Genomic DNA, 21,998 nt, shown 5'->3' with positions numbered 1-21,998 from the left:
AAGGAGCCTTCAATTTCTACCGAAATAAGAAATTGAAGTGTCATATGTTTTTTTTTAATCTTCAAGCCTATCTGATTAGAAAAAAACATTTTCGCAACAGGACAATAAAAGATTTTGAGTAGGCAGCTATTTTGGGGGTAGGTAGGGTTAGGGCAAACAAACATATTTTTTATGGCCTTATATTAAAGTTTCAAGTTTAAAAATTAACGCTCTTAAGATATAATAGCATGATGGTTTGGTTAAGATATTGACATGGTTTGGTTGAGTGGTCCAAAAGTTGTCATTCTTTTGATTACAATTGTCATAACAGAGACATTTTATAAAATTATACGTCTCTTGTAATGGTTTGGATAAATATTGATACATATAAGTTTCCCGAAAAGTATCAGTGATAAAATTGAGAATGTATCAAAGAGGCAACTGAGTCCAACCAAAGAAAAACCAAGCCTAAGGCCATCAATGAGTCCAACACAGCGAGAAAATCCCGCTCCCGTACTTCGGACTTCAGCTGGCCCTTAACAAAAATGTCAAGTGTACTAGTTCAGAGAAAACGGACGTCAGTACTGAACTCCAAAAGATCATTACTATACTATATATAAAAATATTAAATTTAGCGAACCATTTAGGTCACGGAAATTCCAAAATATGGCATCAGTAAGGAGAGTTGTGCAAATAATGTAAATACACAGAACCCCTCCAAACTTTCTTTATCTAAAAGTATTCATCATTTTCTATTTTATATGTACTAACAACATTCCATTTTTCTATAATTTCGATTAAAAAATTCCAAAATCTGAGTTAAAATAGGTCGAATGCCCCAAATAAACATTTTAAATGAAGTAAAATAAAAAAATAATACAAGACTGAAATGCCAGAGCCTCCTGACTTGGGACAGGAGCAAAATATTGGCGCGGTTACAGCAAAATGCTTTGAGTGTGTAGATAAAGGTAATGTCTTTGGTTATTCTTGCTTGATAGCTAAACCGTGAATTCATTATTAAGTTAGGCATTCTATCCTTTTTTAATAGTAGACTAGTCCGTCAAATAACCAAAATCCATGTCAGTATAAGACTATACTACTCCAAAAAGAGGGTAGTATACCTGACCTAATGATGACTTTATGTTTCAACTACCTAGTAAGCTAAGCAAAAAATATTACCTTTACCTACACACCCAATGTATTTTGCTGTAAGCATGTTTTGTGAGATCTCCACCCTCTGGCTATACCTCTAGCCAATGTTTAGTTAATCAAGCACACATCATTACGCACGTTTAAACTCAGTTTAAAAGAAATCCGATGTCAGAATGGGTAACAAAAGAAACTCAGCAAGTGCAAACGATACATAAATAAGAAAAGGACTACTAGCAGTTACACACCATCTCCTTAAACCAAAATAAAATGCTTTTAGGCTCTAAGTGTTGCTGTTCAATGCTATTTGATCGAAGACTATTACAACTTTTAGATTTTTGACCTTTTGAGTGAAATGAAATACAAGTAAATTGCCCCTTTCTCTTTTTTGACGTCGACAACTGAAATAAGTTAGATTAGAAAGCTACCCCAGCAATAAGTTACAAATTCTAAAAGTCGTCAGTTACTATAAAAGTTCAATGTAAATAGTTTTAGAGGGAAAAAATTAACCAAAAAAAAAAACTAGAGGCTCTAAAGAGCCTGTGTCACCTTGGTCTCTGTGCATACAAACAAACTGAAAGGACACAGATGGATTCATGACACAAGTGTGTTTTCGGGTGATGGTGATGTGTTTGTAGATCTTACTTTACTGAACATTCTTGATGCTTACAATTATCTCTATCTATAATGAACTGTGGCCCAGTAGTTTCAGTGGAATTTATTTTGTAAAAATTTACAAAATTTATGAAAATTGTTAAAAATTGATAATAAAGGGCAATAACTCCTTAAGGGATCAATTGACATTTTGGTCATGTTGACTCATTTGTTGGGTCTTACTTTGCTGTACATTATTGATGTTTACAGTTTATCTCTATCTATAATAATATTCATGATAATAACCAAAAGCTGAATTTGTTTCTTAAAATTACCAATTTTAAAAGGGGCAGCAACCTAACAACAGGTTACCTGAATGGTCTGAAAATTTCAAAGCAGATAGATCTTGACCTAATGAACAATTTTGTTTCTGAAAGATTTGCTCGAAATGCTTTTGGTTTAGATGTATGAGCCAAAAACTGCATTTTCCCTATGTACTATTATTAACTATGTCGGCCATCTTGGTTCGCGGGTGGGGTCATCAGACACAACTTTACCTACCCTAGTGATGATTGTTTACAACTTTGGTTAAATTCATCTTAGTAGTTTATGAGGAGAAGATTTTTGTATAAGATAACAAGAATTTACGAAAAATTGTTAAAAATTGACTATAAAAGGGCAATTACTCCATAAGGGGTCAACTGACCATTTTGGTCATGTCGACTTATTAGTAGAACTTACTTTGCTGAACATTATTAATGTTTACAGTTTATCTCTATCTATAATAATACTCAAGATAATAACTAAATACGGCAAAATTTCCTTAAAATTACTAATTCAGTGGCAGCAACCTAACAATTCCGATTCATCTGAAAATTTCAGGGCAGATAGATCTTGACCTAATAAACAATTCTACCTCTGTCAGATTTTCTCTATATGCTTTGGTTTCAGAGATATTAGCCATAATCTACATTTTACTTTAAGCCATGGCAGCCATCTTGGTTGGTTGGCCGGGTAATCTGACAGATTTTTAAAACTAGATAACCCAATGGTGATTGTGGCCAAGGTTGGTTAAATTTGGCCCAGTAATTTCAAAGGAGAAGATTTTTAAAAAAGATTGCTAAAATTTTAGAAAAATGGTTAAAAATTGACTATAACAGGACAATAACTCCTTAAGGGATCAACTGACAATTTTGGTCATGTTGACTTATTTGTAGATTTGTAGATATTACTTTGCTGATCATTATTGCTGTTTACAGTTTATCTCTATCTATAATAATATTCAAGATAATAACCAAAAACTTCAAAATTTCCTTAAAATGACAAATTTGGAGGCAGCAACCCAACAACGGGGTGTCCGATTTGTCTGAAAATTTCAGGGCAGATAGATCTTGACCTAATTAATAATTTTACCTCCATGTCAGATTTGCTCTAAATGCTTTGGTTTCAGAGATATAAGCCAAAATCAACATTTTACCCCTATGTTCTATTTTTAGGCATGGCGGCCATCTTGGTTGGTTGGCCGGTTCATCGGACACGTTTTTTTAAACTAGATACCCCAATGATGAGTGTGGCTAAGTTTGGTTTAATTTGGCCCAGTAGTTTCGGAGGAGAAGATTTTTGTAAAAGTTAACGACGACGGACGACGGCGGACGACGGACGCCAAGTGATGAGAATAGCTCACTTGGCCCTTCGGATTAGGTGAGCTAAAAAGGGGAAACGGTGGGTTCATTCCCAACCAAGCACTAGTCAGATGTTGTATGTATATATCCTTTCTTTGGATTGAAAATAATTCATATCGGAATAAATGGGTGAAAAGACTTTTGTCACAACCTGCCCCTATGTAGTGTTGGTCACGTGGTGATCAGGAGTGCAGAAACTTATTGTACTTGGATTTTACTTGATAGCCCACATTTAGCCCCGGATTTTTATCTTCATTTATATATCTTGATTATTTTCAAGGTATTATTAATAGTATAGTAAATATTTCGAATATCGAAAAAAAAAATACTCAATGCTTAGATTTTCAGTATTTACTTCATAAAATCTTCAAAAACGCTGCTAGGGCATAACCATTTCTTTCTCGATGCAATTTGAAGAAGACTTAACGGAAACTTTCAAAACTTTCATCATTTCTTCTCTAAAGGGGGTTTTACAGTCACTGTCTCATTTAACCCCGTGATGATTAGTAGACTTCGAACACAGGCACTTGTCTCAGAATTTTGTTTCCTTTATACCTTAATATAACACTAAATTTTTAAGGTATAAAGGGGAAAAAAATTCTGAGACAAGTGGCTGTGACTTCGAAAAAGACAGTTGATATTTTGCCGGCTCTGATTAAAATATCTTAATTCAAGGCTGAAGCCGGCATTATATGTTTAACCCCGCCACATTATTTATGTATGTGCCTGTCCCAAGCCAGGAGCCTGTAATTCAGTGGTTGTCGTTTGTTAATGTGTTACATATTTGTTTTTCGTTCATTTTTTTTTTTACATAAATAAGGCCGTTAGTTTTCTCGTTTGAATTGTTTTATATTGTCTTATCGGGGCCGTTTTATAGCTGACTATGCGGTATGGGCTATGCTCATTGTTGAAGACCGTATGGTGACCTATAGTTGTTAATGTCTGTGTCATTTTGGTCTTTTGTGGATAGTTGTCTCATTGGCAATCATACCACATCTTCTTTTTTATATTATAGGCTATTTATACTAAACCCCTCACGGGGAGGATCGTGCCTGATATTCATATGATGAAGACATAATTTTTCAATCAGTTTAATTGAAGTCCGGAGCTGGCATGTCAGTTAACGGCTAGTAGTCTGATGTTATTTATGTATTATTGTCAATTGTTTATTTTCTTTGGTTACATCTTCTGACATCAGATTCGGACTTTTCTTGAACTGAATTTTAATGTGCGTATTGTTATGCGTTTACTTTTCTGCATTGGCTAGAGGTATAGGGAGAGGGTTGAAATCTCACAAACATGTTTAACCCCGCCGCATTTTTGCGCCTGTCCCAAGTCAGGAGCTTCTGGCCTTCAGAGGCGGATTTAGGGGGGCAGGGGGCCCGGCCCCCCTTTTTTTGGATAAAAAATGGTTGCTTATATAGGTAATTACTGAAGCGTGACTGGAGCGGGCCCCCTCTTAGGTCAGTCAGTGGGCCCCCACTTATGAAAATTTCTGGATCCGCCACTGGCCTTTGTTAGTCTTGTATTATTTTAACTTTTAGTTTCTTGTGTACAATTTGGAGTTTAGTATGGGGTTCATTATCACTGAACCAGTATATATTTGTTTAGGGGCCAGCTGAAGGACACCTCCGGGTGCGAGAATTTCTCGTTGCATTGAAGACCTGTTGGTGACCTTCTGCTGTTGTCTGCTCTATGGTTGGGTTGTTGTCTCTTTGGCACATTCCCTATTTCCATTCTCAATTTTATATTTCTATAGAAATTGCTATTTTATTTTACCGGCACCAGCAATATAGTGAACTTGTTGCCATAACCTGAGACTACTTTAACAATGTGTTATCAGTTTATAGAAGTCTCAGCCATAACTGACTATTATTTCAAAAGCAAGTTAATTTAAAACATTTTTGATTTTTGAAGCTGTGTAATTGAATGATATTGTATACTGTTTTTTCCAAATTTTTGATGCAATGAGATTTTTAACTTTCAGTATTCTTAAAATAAGAGATTCTATTCCTATGAATATATGAAGCATTAGACATAGTGATTTTAGAAATAATAAAAAAAGATATCAGCCGGTCTGGCTTTTTATAACCTATTCCTAGTGTTAATTTTAGCAAAATTTTGATAACTTTAAATTGGGAATCAAACTTTTTGAATACATTACTTAAGTCTTAATTAAGTTGTGCCTGAGGATTATACTGAAAACTAAAGTTCAATGATTCATAATAGAAATTGATAACAAATGACTTGATTTTTCTCCTGGCGTGTCATTTTATGTTTCAAAAGTTTTATTCACCGTCCTTACATTTTTTGCATATTTCTCACCTGTACAGGTAGAAACGTATATCGAAGGTGAAGGACGTTACTGGAGAAAAGTTGAAGTTCTAAAGCAAAGGATGCAATCATGGGAAAAGTTTACTGGTGGTAGTGCATGACATAAACGACAAGTCACCGGTGGTCAAGTATTTATAAATTAATGAAGCTTTGAAAATATTTAGCAAACAAGTTTTAAAACAGCCATGCGACGACAAAACAAAAATCGTGAATCGGAGATTGTAAACACTGAGTCAAGGGACACAACTCTATCAAAACTCTTAGGTGTCTATATACTTGTTTGTTTTGTTGTTTCTGCATCTTGGGCCATTGGACACTACCAGTGTTCATTTTTGTGGGTATTTTTGTTGATCAGTGGATTGTTTGTATTATGGAAGACCAAATTAACGAATATTGTGCAAAACAGAATGTGCCAAGAGGAGATAAGAATTCACAGAAAGAGAGCACTGAGACAGAGTGAAACAGTAGAATGGTTCAACTTTCTTATAAATAGATGGTAAGGAAAATCTTATAGAAAATTTAAGTATTTTTTAAGAATCCATGACAAATCGCCCCACTGGCAAATCGCCCCACACCTAATCGCCCCACTTTTTCACAAACTCCACACTTTCTAAAAAATCGCCACACTCTTGTTTACCAACTCGCCCCACTTATGAAAAAGGCTAAAATCCCATTGCAAATAGGTTGGATAACATGCCCCACTTATGAAAAGGCTTAAAATCCCGCTGACATAAGGTCTGTCAACTCGCCCCACTCATGACAAAGAGATAAAACCACGATGATTTGTTAGTGCATACTCGACCCACTTAGGAAAAAAGATGCAATCCCGTAGTAAATCTATGTCCCTGCCCCACCTCAATACCCATGAAAACCTTAGTGAAGTGCTATAAATCAAATTGCTGTTAATTGAAATCCTTCACTTGTATGATTATGATTCAATAAATTTCGTTTTTTGGGTATTCTGTGACAGTGTAGACTAGTTTTCATTTAAAGTGGGGCTAGTTGATAGACCTGAAAATTATATATTGAGGTAGATTTTACCTTTATTCAATAAGTGGGGCGAGTTGACGGGAAACATTAACGGGATTTAACCCTTTTTACAAGTGAGGCGATTTTTTAAAAAGTGGGGCGAGTTGGTAAACCAGTTTGGGGCGATTTTCTAAAAAGTGGGGCGAGTTGGTGAAAAAGTGGGGCGATTTGGTGTGGGGCGTTTTGCCAGTGGGGCGATTTGTCCTGCTTCCTTTTTTAACATGTATACAATCCTAAATTTACGCTAGCATACCAGATCAATTTGTATGTTTGTATTGGTATTTATATATGTTCTGCATCTATAGTCATGTTTGTATTACTTGAATCATAATAAGGCGCAAGCATATGAGCAAAAAGGTACAAAAACAAAATAATTGCGAAATTTGTGTGCTTAAATTATGTTGGTAGGCCAGTCTGCACAGTTGACCACTAGTCCAATGCCCCAGACTAGTAAAATTTCATTTGGACTAGTAAGTTTTTGAAAAACTTTGTTTGGCCAAATAACAAAAATGTCAGAATATTGGTCTTCGGACTAGTAGTTGAAAAAGTTTTTGATGCAGACTGGTAGGCTGTAGCAGACTTCTGATCTATAAACCACTGTGAAGTTTCTTCATACAATTGTTTCAGTGTTGATAATGCAATTTAATGAGGGCATTGATTTCCCGTGTAACTGATTTATATAATATTGAATTACTTAAGGGGGCCCGCAGGTGTAAATCATTTTTTTTTTTTTAAATATCAGATTTTGCTATTTTTTCTATAAATAAACTCTACGTTAATTATACTTAATAGAAAAATGAAATAAAAAAAAAATGGAGTCACCATTCATTTAAGCTCACAATTTGCCTTTGAAAGAAGCATGTTTTTTTGTTCAGGTACATGTACTGTTTTTCTTTTGAACTAATAGGAGAAATAGAGGTACATGTACTTGTAATATCGAAATTAAAAAGAACCAATTTACAGAAATCACTTAAAATTTACAATTCTTTAGTTCAAGTACATCTTAATTAAAAAAAAAAAAAATATAGGTCGCCAATGAGTTAAAAAAGGCATTTCAATTTTAATCCAAAAAAATGGCATTTTTGCACCAAATGGAGATAATTTGGAACTTTTTCAATATTATATAATACACATTTTAAAAGTCATCTGGGACCATAACAAATTGATTTTTTGGGTTGATTTTTGTACCATAAAGTAACAATTAATAGTAAAATGAATAAGATTTGTAATGAAAAATAAAATGTTTAAAATTTTGCTGAAATGTTTGCACAAATTAAATGTACCTGCGAGCCTCCTAATCTTAAACTTCAATTTAAAAAACCCAGGAAGACTTCTTTTTTGCATTTTCTCTTTCTGATCAGATATATGTAGAGATGATAAAAATGTTTGACCTTTTCTCTCTATAGTGTCCATATAGTTTTCATCTCAGTAAACATTTGTGTACATGTACATTCTTTAAAACTTTGTTCTTGTAAACAAATGATTTTGCACCTGCCTAAACATTCAGAATTATTTCTACAAATTTTCCCATTTTAGCTGAAAAATTCTAATGTGAGGATACCCTAATTGCACATATTTTGACAGTTATTTCTCCTTTGTTTTTTATGATCTTTTATGATCCAGACAAAATTTGTACTTCTGTGTTTTTTTTGTACATTATAGATGTATCGTTATTACTTTTTTTCTTTCTAAATATGTAAACAAACTTCTATCAGTTGTTTTGTAAATGTTATCAAAAACACTTTTTGTACCTTTTGGCATGGACTGGCTCCAGCTCATATGATATACTTTATTCCAAATCAAAGGCCCACAAGAATTAACATGAGATTAAAACAATACACAAACAAATATTAAAGATTATAATAGAGAATGGAACAAAAGAACAATACGTGAACTTAAGGAAAGCTTGATTGATAGAATATAAAAACTGAGACAAATAAAAACAAATCTCATACATGTACATTTGTATTATTAATGATGATTAATTTGTCTTGTACACATACATACATGAATATGTTTTATATTAACATGTTTTTGCTTATTTTCAAATATGTTATGATTGATTATGTGTTGTTTTGTTTGATTTCAATTGGTTACATGTATTTGAGCTCTAAAAAAATCATTTTCTATGTTATGTTTGTACATTGTATATACATGTATAAACTAGATGTGTCAAAGCAACACAAATGGCCCTGTCTCAAAAGGTTGAAAAATGTGCAATTTCAATAACACATGTGGACACAAACATGATGGTAGTCTCACATATCACGAATCGGGTCAAAATCTGGAGACATATAGAAAAAGAGTCAGTACACCTGTGATTTTCAACAATTTTCAAAGTTGTAAACCCAAAATTTTGGCCAAAATTAGCATAGCGAAACGGAACTTACACTTGATCTGTAACTAGTCATGGTTTGCTCACATACTAAAAATCAGCCCAATATCTAAAAGCATTTAGAAAAAAGGTCTGAATAACTGTGATTTTCAAAAATGTATCATAGTCCAAAGCCCGAAATTACAGCACAAAAATTGCAGAGCGGAAGGAAACTTAAACTTGATCTGTAACTTATCATGGGTAACTCACATACCATAAATCAGTCCTATTTTGAAAGCGTTATTAAAAAAAGTCTGTATAACTGTGATTTTCAACAATTTATCAAAGTCCACAGCCTCCTATTTCGGCATAATTTAGCCAAGCAGAACAAAACTAAAAATTGATCTGTAACTGATCATGGTTTACTCACATACCAAAAATCAGCCCAATATATCTGAAGGCGTTTAGAAAAAAATCTGTATAACTGATTTTTAACAATTTATTAAAGTCCGATTTTAAAGCCCTTAATTTCGTCAAAAATTAGAGGAGCGGATCAAAACTTAAACTTGATCTGTAACTCATCATGGTAAACTCACATACATGCATGATTTGTCTTATTTTGACCGAAGCAAGAGGAACACTCAATATGAGAGTTATTTCCCCTTATGCATTTGATATAAGTGATATGCATTTCTATCTTGTAAACCATAAGTGATAGTGACCTACATGTAGGATCTTTTGATTTGAGGTCCTTGGTCCAAAAAAATTAAAATAGGTCAAGGTCAAAGGTCAAGGTCATATTAAAGATTTTGGCTTATTTTCACTTATTTCCAAAAACTGTATAAGATATCGACAAATTATTTTTACTAAATTTTTAGTTGCGACATGTTGTAACATGTAAATTTTGATTGCAAGGGTACGTTGAATGTAAAAGGGAGTTTTCTCCCCTCTTGTATGTAAAAATATGTGTATGGTGATATAACTCATTAACCAAATATAATTAAGACCTATGGCCTTTTGATTTGGGGTCCTTGGTTTATGACCTTGAAATTAATCTCAAGGTCATAGCTTAATTTGACATTCTAGATTTTCACCTTTGCTTTTACCTTATATGTATACATGATAAAGCCATGAGAATTTTTGCAATAGGTTTCAAACTATTTAACCTTGAAAAATAAACCGGAAGTGACCTTGTTTAAATTGGAAGTAGCTATTTTTTGTACTTTATTAATATATAAATATATAGAACCAGATATTTTTGGAATCAGTGTCAAGTAAATACTCAAATAGTATCGGAAGTAACATTTTTCAAACAGGAAGTAACAAATTATCTCCCTTTTTTTAAATATATTGCATAGAAACCATATATTTTTGGAATCGGCATACATTAATAAGCTATCATTTGACGATTGTAATGACACTTTAAATCTAATTTCAATACTTTCATATTAAAATACATGGTTTTTGGTGGAAAGACCTTCAATTGTTCTCTGAACAATTGGCTTTTAATTTAAAGTTATGTTACTTATAAAAGCACAAATAACATTATACATGTTATAAGAACACGAGCTCTTTAATACCACCCTTAGAAATTTCCTTGTCTGATGGTGCCTACCCGTGCTTTGTATGGTTGGGTAGGTAATTAGGGAAATCTGTTTTGGCCAACAATATAAGTTACATGTTTTAGAAAAGAAAACTATCAATTGCATGAAAAAATCTTTAAAAAAAATCAAAAAGGCTTTTTGTAATATTTTTTTTCCCGATGGGCTGCTATACAGCTGAGTGTAGGCAGGCACCATTTAAGTTTGAATTTTGGGCCTTACTGACTGATATATAGCTACATGTAAATAACAAAACCAATCAAAGAATAGCAGCAGATACATATACATACAGTTATGTTTACTGTCTTTTTTGACATACTAATCACATGTGATCACTAGCTAATAGCCTTAATCATTTAATTTACGAAAAACATCTGAATGACTGTATAGGTTTGCCAAGGGATGTAAAAATGTAAAAGTGACATAATTATTACATGTTTATTTACATATTTTGTACATAAAGACAAACATACGAGAAATATATCATTATTGCCCCTGAACTTGACCACCCTGGATCTGCCAATGACACATGTCCCTCCAATGTTTCCTTTTTACTGTGTTCTGCTTGAGGGTTCATTCGATATTTCCCCTTTTCTAGACTGTTCACATGCCGTGTTTTCCTATGTTTTGAATCATGTTTTGAATCAATATATTTATAGTCCCCTGCCTGACCACCACGCTATACATAATGTCACTGTTCTCCATTCCTAAATACCAAACTAATCTGCACCAGTATTTGTCCTTACATCTATAGGTTCTTAAACTATCTAGTTTTACAAATATACATTTATTTCGCTGCAGTCTTTGAGTTTTATATTTGAAGTGTTATACTTGCTATAAACATGTATATATACATGTACATTTTACTTTCAGGTGGGTGTTTAATGCTGATACAATAGAAGAAGTTGTCAAGAAGAGACTTGAAGACAGATTATATGCAATAAAACCTTCTTATTTAGGTAGCATCAATTTAGATCATATTATTGTATTGTTTTTTTCTATTTTCAAGGATTTATATGTTACTTTAAATATCTGACAGTGTGGCATTTTTTCTGTTCACAAGTTTTAACAAACATAGCAATCTCTGTTATTTTATAATATTGTAGAAAAAAAACATGAATTGTGTAGTGACATTTTTAAAAGAGAGGTGAAAGATAGCAAAGAGACATTAAACTAAAAAGTCAAGAATAAACTGACAATTCCATGGCTAATATAGAAAAAGACCTACAGAAAAACAAAACTACTGATTCACAAAACACAACATAGAAAAGTAAAGACTGAGCAGCACAAACCCTCAAGACTTGGGTGATTGATCTGTATCAGCAGACAGCTGGATGTTGAACAGTCATTCATACATTTATCTTTAATGCTATTCAAGGGAGATAATTTCACTTTATTATTACTTTTAATATTTTCTAGTTTAGAGTTTTTCTTATTTTATTTTACAGATAAACTTAGTTTAGAAGTCTTTACTTTTGGTGACCACACTCCCTCCATAAAATATATTCGTACCTTCGAGTACATGGATGGAGTGCCAGGAGGCAGAAAACCAGTTTCATGGGTTAATATCAATACCCCACCCACAGGACTGGACAAAGTGTCATCATATCAGCTTGTATGTGAAGTTGATACACAGAATCTATTGGACCAGTTCCAGATGGTTTTTGCTGCAAGAGTGGGCAGAGGAAGGTAGAAAAGTTTATCTAAATTTTTATATTTAAGAATCGAATGTTTCTTTTTGTAACTTCATTGGGGTGTAAAAGCGTTGACTGAAGTACATTCTAAATATGTGTGCACGGTCAACGCTTTTATAACGCTATGAAGATACAAAAAGAGTCATTCGATACTTATTATTACATTTTTTAGCAAGGAACATGAAAACACGATTTTATTAAGTTTTTATTTAATTCACCTGTGCACTTTATTGTGGGACCTCGTGTCATCATGAATGACAAATTTTATTGTGTAATGGAATAGGCTATTTGCCAATTCCCGTAATTGACCCTATCATTAGAGACCTTTATTTTTGTTGTCTCCCTTTATAAGTGACAATAATTTTTTATTTACAATGGAGAGCTAGCAGAAAGAGCACATTTACCTGTGCGTAATGTGAGTAATCTATAAGGTTTTCAAATCTTTTAATTACATTAATTTGTTGCTAAATTGCTAAATACTTTTGACATCAGAAATTATTTTTCATGAAAAATTAGTTAAACCGCCGATACATCACTTTCAATTCATGATGCAATATAAAAAAGAAGATCTGGTATGATTGCCAATGAGACAACTATCCACAAAAGACCAAAATGACACAGATATTAACAACTATAGGTCACCGTACGGCCTTCAACAATGAGCAAAGCCCATACCGCATACTAAGTCAGCTATGCAAGCCAATTTTGTCCAGTATGGAACCAGTCTACGATTGACAAAGGGAAGTAATTTGTTTAAAAAGTGTGTAATAATAGAATCAAATCGGTAATTGGCAATGGACTAACGTGAGATGGTAGTTAGCCAATCAGATTAACGTATAATAATGAAACAGTAATCTAATGTAATTATTGAATATTATACTCCAGTTTTATTAATTATCCAATTCTGATAACTGTTAGTTTCTTGGTTTTAAGACAGTTTTTTTTAGAAGTTTGAACAATTTCATGAAATACAATTTATAGAAATGGTCAGATAGATAAGAACTGCTACTGAGTTAGTTCATTCATTTTTAGAGCGAGGAAATTACATTAAATTTAGATTATTTTATAAATAAGTTATACAATGGTGACATATGTGATCAATTGATACTACATTGAATCTTTGGAATAATTATAACCAGTTTTGAAAAATGAATAGATGAGACTCATCTTCATGCATCCAGGACTCTGACTGGACTGAGTGAAAATCCTGGTAATTTTGTTTGTAGTTTGCTTATAAAATTCACACATGAACAAGTTACATTATTTAGATATATATTTGTTTACAGGGCCAGTTTAGGATTTAAGATAGCAGTAGAACAGCTGAGAATGTCTGGAATTCTACAGGTTGTTTTACACATGTCTAAAGACATTCCATTCCCTCACGTATTAAAAGCTAGTTTGTCATTCATTGACAAGTAAGTATAAACATTTTCAGACATCAATAACTTTGTTATCCTTCATGGAATGTTTTGAAATTTGGACACAAGGTTTCATCACATTCAAGAAATAGCAATTGTAGGAAAAATTCATTTAGAAATAAAAAAAAAATGACAAATTGATTGATTGATAGTTAATTTGGTGTTTAATGCCACTTACAGCGCTATAAGCTATTTCATGATGGCAAGTTTTTATTGGTGGAGTTAACCAGATCAAGAGGACGCCAACTGTGAGCAGGAAAGGTGTCAATCCTAGTCAATAGAGAATAAAATCAAATGCACCAACCACATGTGAGTTTCCCCCCCCCCCCCCATTTCTCTAGTTTCAGGACAATAAAATGTGTATAAGTATTTCAATTTCTCTGAAATTGTACCACAATGTTCATACCATTAAGTAGAAAGATTGGATTTATTTTAAGGGTTATGAAGCAAACAGTCTAGGAATTAAGGGCCAAAAAGGGGCCAAAAACAAGCATATTTGAAGTTTTGGGACCATAACTTATGTTTAACTGTATGGAACTCTCTGACATTTTACCACAAGGTTCCATATAGTGAAGGGAAGGCTTGGTATCAGATTGGGGTTAATATCCCTGAACATTTAGGAATAAGGGGCCAACAAAGGGCCAAAAAGAAATATTTTTCTAGTTTACAGACAATAACTTGTGTTTAAGTGTATGGATCTCTCTGAAATTATGCTACAAGATTTCATACTACAAAGTAAAGGCTTGAATTGAGTTTTGGGGTTCTTGCTCCATGGGGGTTTTAATAAGTGAGGGGCCATAAAAGGGGTCCAAATAAGCATTTTTGTAGTTTTCAGTCAATAACTTGTGTTTAAGTGTATAAATCTCTCTGACATTATACCACAAGTTTCCATACTACAAAGGGATGGTTATAAGGGGTAATGGATCAAATCATTAAGCAATTAGGGGCAAAAAAGGGGGGAAACAAGTGTTTTTTCTGGTTAAAGGACAATTTAGACAATTTAAAAGCAGTGTAAGGGAGGTAATCCAATTCCAATTAAAATATATAGAATTCTGTTATATATGTTTGATTACTTGATTACCTCCCTTACACTACTTGGAATATATGTTAAAGGAAGTGACAGCTGTCTTGAGATGTGTTGCTGTAAATTTATTTTTAGAAGTTACTGTTTTTTTATTAATTTTAGAGTTATTAATTTTAACCATGACCATAACCATTATATTTTAATATGTTATGATGTATTTAAATCAGTAGTTATTGTTGCCATCTTGAATTGAGATTATTTTTTGAATAAGGGATTGGGGGAGTTGACAAAAAATAGGGAGGGTAGAGGGGTACAATTATTTTTCTCATTTCAGATTTCAGAAATTCAAAAGAATTTTTCTTCAAATATTTTTTTTTTTGAGGGGATTTATATTCAACAGCATAGTTTTTCGCTCAAAAGCCAAAAAAAAAAATTTTAAGTTCATTAGACCACATTCATTCTGTGTCAGCAACCTTTGCTGTGTCAACTATTTAATCACAATCCAAATTCAGAGCTGTATCAAGCTTGAATGTTGTGTCCATACTTGCCCCAACTGTTCAGGGTTCAACATCTGTGGTCGTATAAAGCTGTGCCCTGCGGAGCATCTGGTTTTCACTGTAAGCAGAATTGCAAAGGAGACATAGGGTTCCATAGAACCCTTTTACATATTTTTAGGTTTGTTGTTCTGGAGTTTTGATGGTGAATAAAAGGGGGAAAGGCTTTTCAGTTTTATTTTATGAATAAATTTTGATTAAAGATTTTTTATGGAGACTAGAAATATGAATATGTTATCCAGTTGTATATTCATTTTGTCATTTATCTTTATAGACCCGAGGTACAGTTCAATCTAAATGTTCTTAAAGCAGTGAACCTTACAGAGTTACCATTGTTAAAGAATTGGATATACGATCAGGTGATGGATGGATTGGCTAAAGGTAAACACTTACTGCTACATGTAATAGTATATGACATTCAGGATATACATTAAGTATTGTACAAGTGTCTGCAGCTACCATTTAAATAAATAGGAAATAAAAAAGAAAGGTTCTATTATTACTTGTAAAAAAATACAAGATTAACATAATTTATAGTACTGGTACTGTGGACTCATTATTATTCATTGGATACAAATTTTCGTGGGTACAGGTGAACCACGAATTCAAATATTCGCCGAATATCATAATTTCTCATATAAATATATTATATATTATAAACCAAGGGTTTTATTATTTACAGTCTAATTGTATTGTGGTTGTGTATGTAAATTCTATGCCAATCAATGTTCTTTTTCCTTATACTTGTATTCTCTATATGCCCCTTGTGGGCCATTAATTGGAAATAAAATACATCTTATTTCTTTTCAACAGGCTTTGTATTCAGGGAGTGACAAAACCACGAAATCAAATATCCACGAATATACAATTTTTCAGCAATCCACGAAAATTGATACCCACGAAAATAAATGAATCCCCAATATATGCTGGAAAAAGCCTTCAGTACTTCTCCTTTTGTTTAATAAATAGTTAACAATTTGTTATGACAATTATTTTTACAATGACAAACAAGTAAATAACATTGAATTTGTGGTTTCAGCCATGGTAGACCCTGGACAGATAAACATCCCTATATCTAGAGTTGGTGCTGTACAGTTAAAGAAACCAGGGGAAAACAAAGCACAGAAATTAGGTACATTGTCATTGTGTGGTTCAAAATGAACAAAAATAAGCATATTGGTAGACCATTATTATGAAAACATATAAATTTTAGCAACAGTCTTTTACCCCATAATATGTCTATTAGTTGGGGTATGTATTATCTACATCATTTTACTCCAAAATTTAAATTGCCAGACTGGAGTGCTGATTATGGAGAGCAACAAGAACAAATAAGACAAGTTGATCTGACAAAGTTTGTTTCTGCAATGTTTTTGTCTTGACAAAATAGAGCAATAGTATGATGCAATTTGAATTATTGGTAATATGAGAATTATCTGTGTGAATAAAAGGTGATGGTTCAAGGACACATTTATTGTCCTTTGGTTTTCATTGTCTACGAATATAGTCCCTAGTGTGAACATTGTATAACTTGCATTTTTTATACACTTTCCCAATTTATTTCTTGATATTTAATACATGAAATATTAAGTAGGGGGATGAAATTTTATGTTTAAAAATTTGGGTGCTGAATATTTATGTTAAATGGTGATTTGGTCCAGTTAAAAATGGTCAAAAAGAATTTCACTAGCAAATAACTGTGTTCTCAGGCCTGATGCTGGGTAAATGTCAACTAGACAGCAACCAAAGACTATCTATAATGAATGCTGGGTAAACATCAACTAGACAGCATCCAAAGAACATCTATAATTAAAGGACATATTTGTGTCATTTCAAGATCACTATTTTTCTGTTAACCAAGTTTTTTTTTTACATATGGACAATTCTATTTCAATTTTACTTAGAGCTATTTATGATATTGACACTTCAAAAAAAATTGATTTAAATTAAACTTATTAACACATTATTTAATTTTTCTGTACATAATGTTAATGAGATTAATTTGCTATGACGAAAAATTTAGATTCTTTATTTTTTCCTACAGCGCAAGGAGTTCTGACGATTCATATTCTAGGAAAACCAATTAAGAATGGAGGTATTTTAGTATTTTCATAACATTATATAAAAATACCAATTCATAGTGAAAATGTATTGATATGAAGTTAATGACTAATTGAATAAATCATAAAAGTTGTGTCTCTTAACAATTTTCATGTGTCTTGACAAGATCTATCACAATTGATAGATTTAAGTAAACTTTGGATTTTTGACATTTATTTCAAATTACAAATCCAGCCTTGAATTATTACCATAGTATATTTAGGTTTAACTGATCTGTACAAATATTCAATCTACCTTCAAGTGTACACTCTTTGTCTTATGTAAAAAATGAAGAATAGATTGAGGCTATTTTTGTCGAGCATTCTACTTTTGATGTAAAAGCTAATTGTTTTCCTTATTTTTGTTGAGGCTGCAATTCTATAGGCAAAAGTAGGCGAGTCACTGGGTTCCGTGGAACCCTTACAAATTTTATATATATTTAGGCATTAGCTGTAAATGAAAAAAGGAACCAAAACTAAATAATATGTATTTGTTTTTCAATGTAGATACAGAAGATGTGCGTTACTCCACATTACGACTGGGAGAACAGAAACGTACGACACATGATGAGTTGGCAATCAATGAATGGGATGATATCTGTTCATTCTTTGTTTATAATCTCAAAAAAGAAAAGGTAAAGTAAAACTACAATAATTTTTGGCCAAGATAAAGTTAACATGACTATTTTTCTTTTTCTTGTTTTTTAATAAATTTAGAAAGTTTTCATTTCTCTGTGTTGTTTGTTTGCTTTTAGTTGACCGGTATTTGAAGAAGATTTAAGCATATATATAATGTTTTTCTTCAAACTGTTTCATCCATTGAGTATTTAGGTTTCTTAAGACAAGCACCAAATATTGACATCTAAGACCCTACAGTATGGATTTTCTCATTATTGAAGGCAGTTTAGTTGTCTATAATTGCTTACATCCACTTAATTTGAACTTATGTGGATTGTTTTCTCATTGTCAAGAATACCGCATTTCCTTATTTTTATATCAATACCTAGGGATATCAATAGAAATGAAATGTCAAATATATTTAAGGTTATACTGATCTGACAACATTCAATACATCTATACTATGGCTGAGAGTAAAGAATTTTTCATTAAGGGGATACCTAGAAATGAAAAATTTAGTTTACTTATTTTGAAAATGACAATTTTATATTTCAGATAACATTAAAAAGTAAATGTCACAGACTGTTGAGTAATGTCACATTACAAGAACATGTTATAGAGTTGTCTTCCTTTCCATTTAATCTGCAACAAAAGTAAGTAAATATGTCACACTGCAACAACATGTAATAGATATAAAAAAAGAAGATGTGGTATGATTGCCAATGGGACAAATCTCCACAAGAGACCAAAATAACACAGCAATTAACAACCATAGGTAACCCTACGGCCTTCAACAATGAGCAAATCCCGTACCTCATAGTCAGCTATAAAAGGTACCGAAATGAAAATGTAAAACAATTCAAACGAGAAAACTAATGGCCTAATCAATGTAAATTGAACCGAAAACAAATATGTGACAGATAAAACAAATGACAAATAGAGTTGTCTTCCTTGCCATTTCATCTCCAACAAAAGTAAGTCAATATGTAATAGTTGCTAACTAATACTGATTTGCTAGCTGCCTAAAGTTGATAATTAAATCAGAAATGTCCACTGAATAGAGAAGATGGTATATTTGTATTTTACTTTGATTAATTATTATTGGATCTATATTACAGCTAGTGAGCATCCCTGGGGTAACTTTCTCCCTGTAATTAATATAGCAGGCATTTCTTATGATTTATTGATTCATCTGTGATTGATATAGCTAAAGGTTTGACATATTCATGATGTATCTGACAACTGCAGCAACTGATTGAAGTCTTTGTATAAAGCTTTGTACTTTTTGTCTTTACACCATTGTCCCAGGTTAGGGGAAGGTTTAAAGGTGTGCACAAACATTTTTATCCCCGACACATTTTGAAGGTGGATAAAAAAATATCAATGTAAAGGTCAGTCAGAAATAAAGGACTTACATTTACGTGAAATAAAGTCTGAATAGCTGACATTAATTAAATGCATAAGACTGGTAATGGTCTTAATTTTCAAGAAGAAAAACAATTTTGACAACTAAATGACTTAGTTATCTCATCAGTTGATGTGACCTTAAATTGTAGTAAATATAAATTGATACACTCAAATACTTGATTGTTATGATTTCAGTATAAATACAACTGTAGAGAATTCTGATGGTAGTACATATGAACTAAAGTTGCAGTATACACCACTTCCTCAGGTAGATCTAGAAAAACAACCAGATGTACAAACATCTGATAACAGTAAGTTTCTCTAATATTACTTATTAAGAACAACAAATTAGAGAACGTTTTAATTCACGAATCAAGAAAATTAAGAAAAAAAAGTAATGAGTTTTAAATGTAATCGTTTGCTTCTGTATGAAAATGCATTATACATTTAAAACTGAATTGACCAATGGAATGAAATAAAACAGGTGCATTGTTCGAAAACATTGTTTATAAAATTAACTGTTGGTTAATTTATTTGTAGATTGAAGAAAAATTATATACTCTCAGATACTTGATATGTTGTTCTTACAAATTTTGCATACAAGCCATAACACAGATATAAAAAATAATATAATTTGAATATATACTGAATCAGCATGCCTTAATAATAATAATGTTGTAATTTGAATTTTCAGAATCAGGTGTAATGTATATATGTATCCATGGAGCCAGTAACTTGATAGCTTCAGACAGAAATGGGACCTCAGATCCTTACTGTGTGGCATTCTGTGACAGAAGAAGAGTAAGTTCTAGCCAAATATTTATATGTCTATTTAAGGAGGTACATAACGTTACAGGGAGATAACTCTGTAAAATTCAGCTTCATGTTTTAATCACATTGTATTGTTTAGGAAATATTAAGCTTTTGATGACCAAAATCAGTGATTGTCAAACTGCTATGTATATGTATCCAATGAAATTTTCCCCATAAAAAGTATGGTTTAATTCTTTTGAAACTTTTATAACTTTCCCCTAAATCACTACTTTTGTTCTATTTAGGGGTGTTAATGTCAAAGTTTTATAAGAAAATCTCAACAAAATCATGAAAACATTTCAATTTCTCTGCCTTGTATGTCTATTTATCAATGAAATACATTTTATCTTGCGTTTTTCCAAGACTTTTCTTTACAAAATGATTTTTTCAATTCTCTAAATCAATTTTAATAATGTTTTGTTGTAGTTGTTAACCACGCCTTTTGTAAAGAATACATTAACTCCAAGATGGGATTCGAGTGTGGAATTTTTTGTCAAAGATTTTACAAATGTAAGTACAACCTTGTTTACCTTTATTACAATTTTTACTTTCAATTTATTTAATCTATATTTGACTGGTTCCTTTAGAAATACTTTAGAAAAAATGACAGTGAAGTCTTTTTATCTATCTACAAAATGTATTTCTTTACAAATAAAAGTTAGAATTTTCTTTAATAGTTGAAAAAGATTTTAATTTTTATGGGACTTATTCTTTATAGTAAGAGTAAAAAACAATCAGATACTGCATTCATGTTGTTTTTATGGTCATTGGTAGCTCATAGCAAAAAATTTAAATATATTTAGAATTTTAACCTAAAAGTGCCTTAAATAGTAGCTAAATCAAAAAGGACACCCTTGCCTATCAGAATGGGTGCCAAAGTTTCTATTAAAAATAAGAAAAATTTCTAAAATAATAGTTAGAAGAGTAAATTTGTATAATGGTTTATTTCAGGTTGCGTTGTCATTTTATGTTTTTGATTGGGATGGAACCAATATTATAGAAGATGATTTCTTAGGATCAGCTTTCTGTACAGTATCAGAGGTAATTAATATTTATTAAATATTCAGAAGGACATCATGTGTTTATTTGAGTTTACAATTAGTTTTCTACACCACAAGAAATGCACTGAGTGAAGATTTGTACAGTCTTGTTTTATAACTGTTTGTACAACCTAAAATGATCTATATCTATATGCATACATGTTTTGTTTCTCATACAGAACATTTTTGACCTGTATAGGCAGAACCTGTAGTGATAAGGATTAACATTCTTGTTCAATTATTTACCTATCGGCAGAACCTGTAGTGTTAAGGCCTAACATTCTTGTTCAATTATTGACCTATAGGAAGAACCTGTAGTGTTAAGGCCTAACATTCTTATTCAATTATTGACCTATAGGAAGAACCTGTAGTGTTAAGGCCTAACATTCTTATTTAATTATTTACCTATCGGCAGAACCTGTAGTGATAAGGCCTAACATTCTTATTCAATTATTTACCTATCGGCAGAACCTGTAGTGATAAGGACTAACATTCTTATTCAATTATTGACCTATAGGAAGAACCTGCAGTGATAAGGTCTAACAGTCTTATTCAATTATTTACCTATCGGCAGAACCTGTAGTGTTAAGGCCTAACAGTCTTATTCAATTATTTACCTATCGACAGAACCTGTAGTGTTAAGGCCTAA

The 21,998-nt window shown here is 32.1% G+C and overlaps 1 protein-coding gene across 7 annotated transcripts in view; it reads left to right on the top strand.

The window, feature by feature from the left end:
• Window positions 1-5,743: 5,743 nt before the first annotated feature.
• LOC143067809 (uncharacterized) overlaps window positions 5,744-21,998 on the top strand; it is a 46,673-nt gene continuing 30,418 nt past the window's right edge. For all 7 annotated transcript variants that reach the window (XM_076241369.1, XM_076241367.1, XM_076241366.1 and 4 more), the window contains exons 1-13: window positions 5,744-6,234; window positions 11,556-11,641; window positions 12,131-12,371; window positions 13,663-13,791; window positions 15,647-15,753; window positions 16,412-16,504; window positions 17,417-17,467; window positions 17,979-18,106; window positions 18,645-18,742; window positions 19,692-19,807; window positions 20,191-20,297; window positions 20,736-20,819; window positions 21,261-21,350. In XM_076241369.1, coding sequence (XP_076097484.1) covers window positions 5,924-6,234; window positions 11,556-11,641; window positions 12,131-12,371; window positions 13,663-13,791; window positions 15,647-15,753; window positions 16,412-16,504; window positions 17,417-17,467; window positions 17,979-18,106; window positions 18,645-18,742; window positions 19,692-19,807; window positions 20,191-20,297; window positions 20,736-20,819; window positions 21,261-21,350 — 1,641 coding nt within the window. In that variant the 5' untranslated portion in view covers window positions 5,744-5,923. The remainder of the gene's footprint in view (window positions 6,235-11,555; window positions 11,642-12,130; window positions 12,372-13,662; window positions 13,792-15,646; window positions 15,754-16,411; window positions 16,505-17,416; window positions 17,468-17,978; window positions 18,107-18,644; window positions 18,743-19,691; window positions 19,808-20,190; window positions 20,298-20,735; window positions 20,820-21,260; window positions 21,351-21,998) is intronic.

The sequence above is a fragment of the Mytilus galloprovincialis genome, chromosome 3, assembly GCF_965363235.1.
Source record: "Mytilus galloprovincialis chromosome 3, xbMytGall1.hap1.1, whole genome shotgun sequence".
Taxonomy (NCBI): domain Eukaryota; kingdom Metazoa; phylum Mollusca; class Bivalvia; order Mytilida; family Mytilidae; genus Mytilus; species Mytilus galloprovincialis.
The sequence above is the reverse complement of the archived record's forward strand: the minus strand, read 5'-3'. Positions and strand labels throughout refer to the sequence as shown.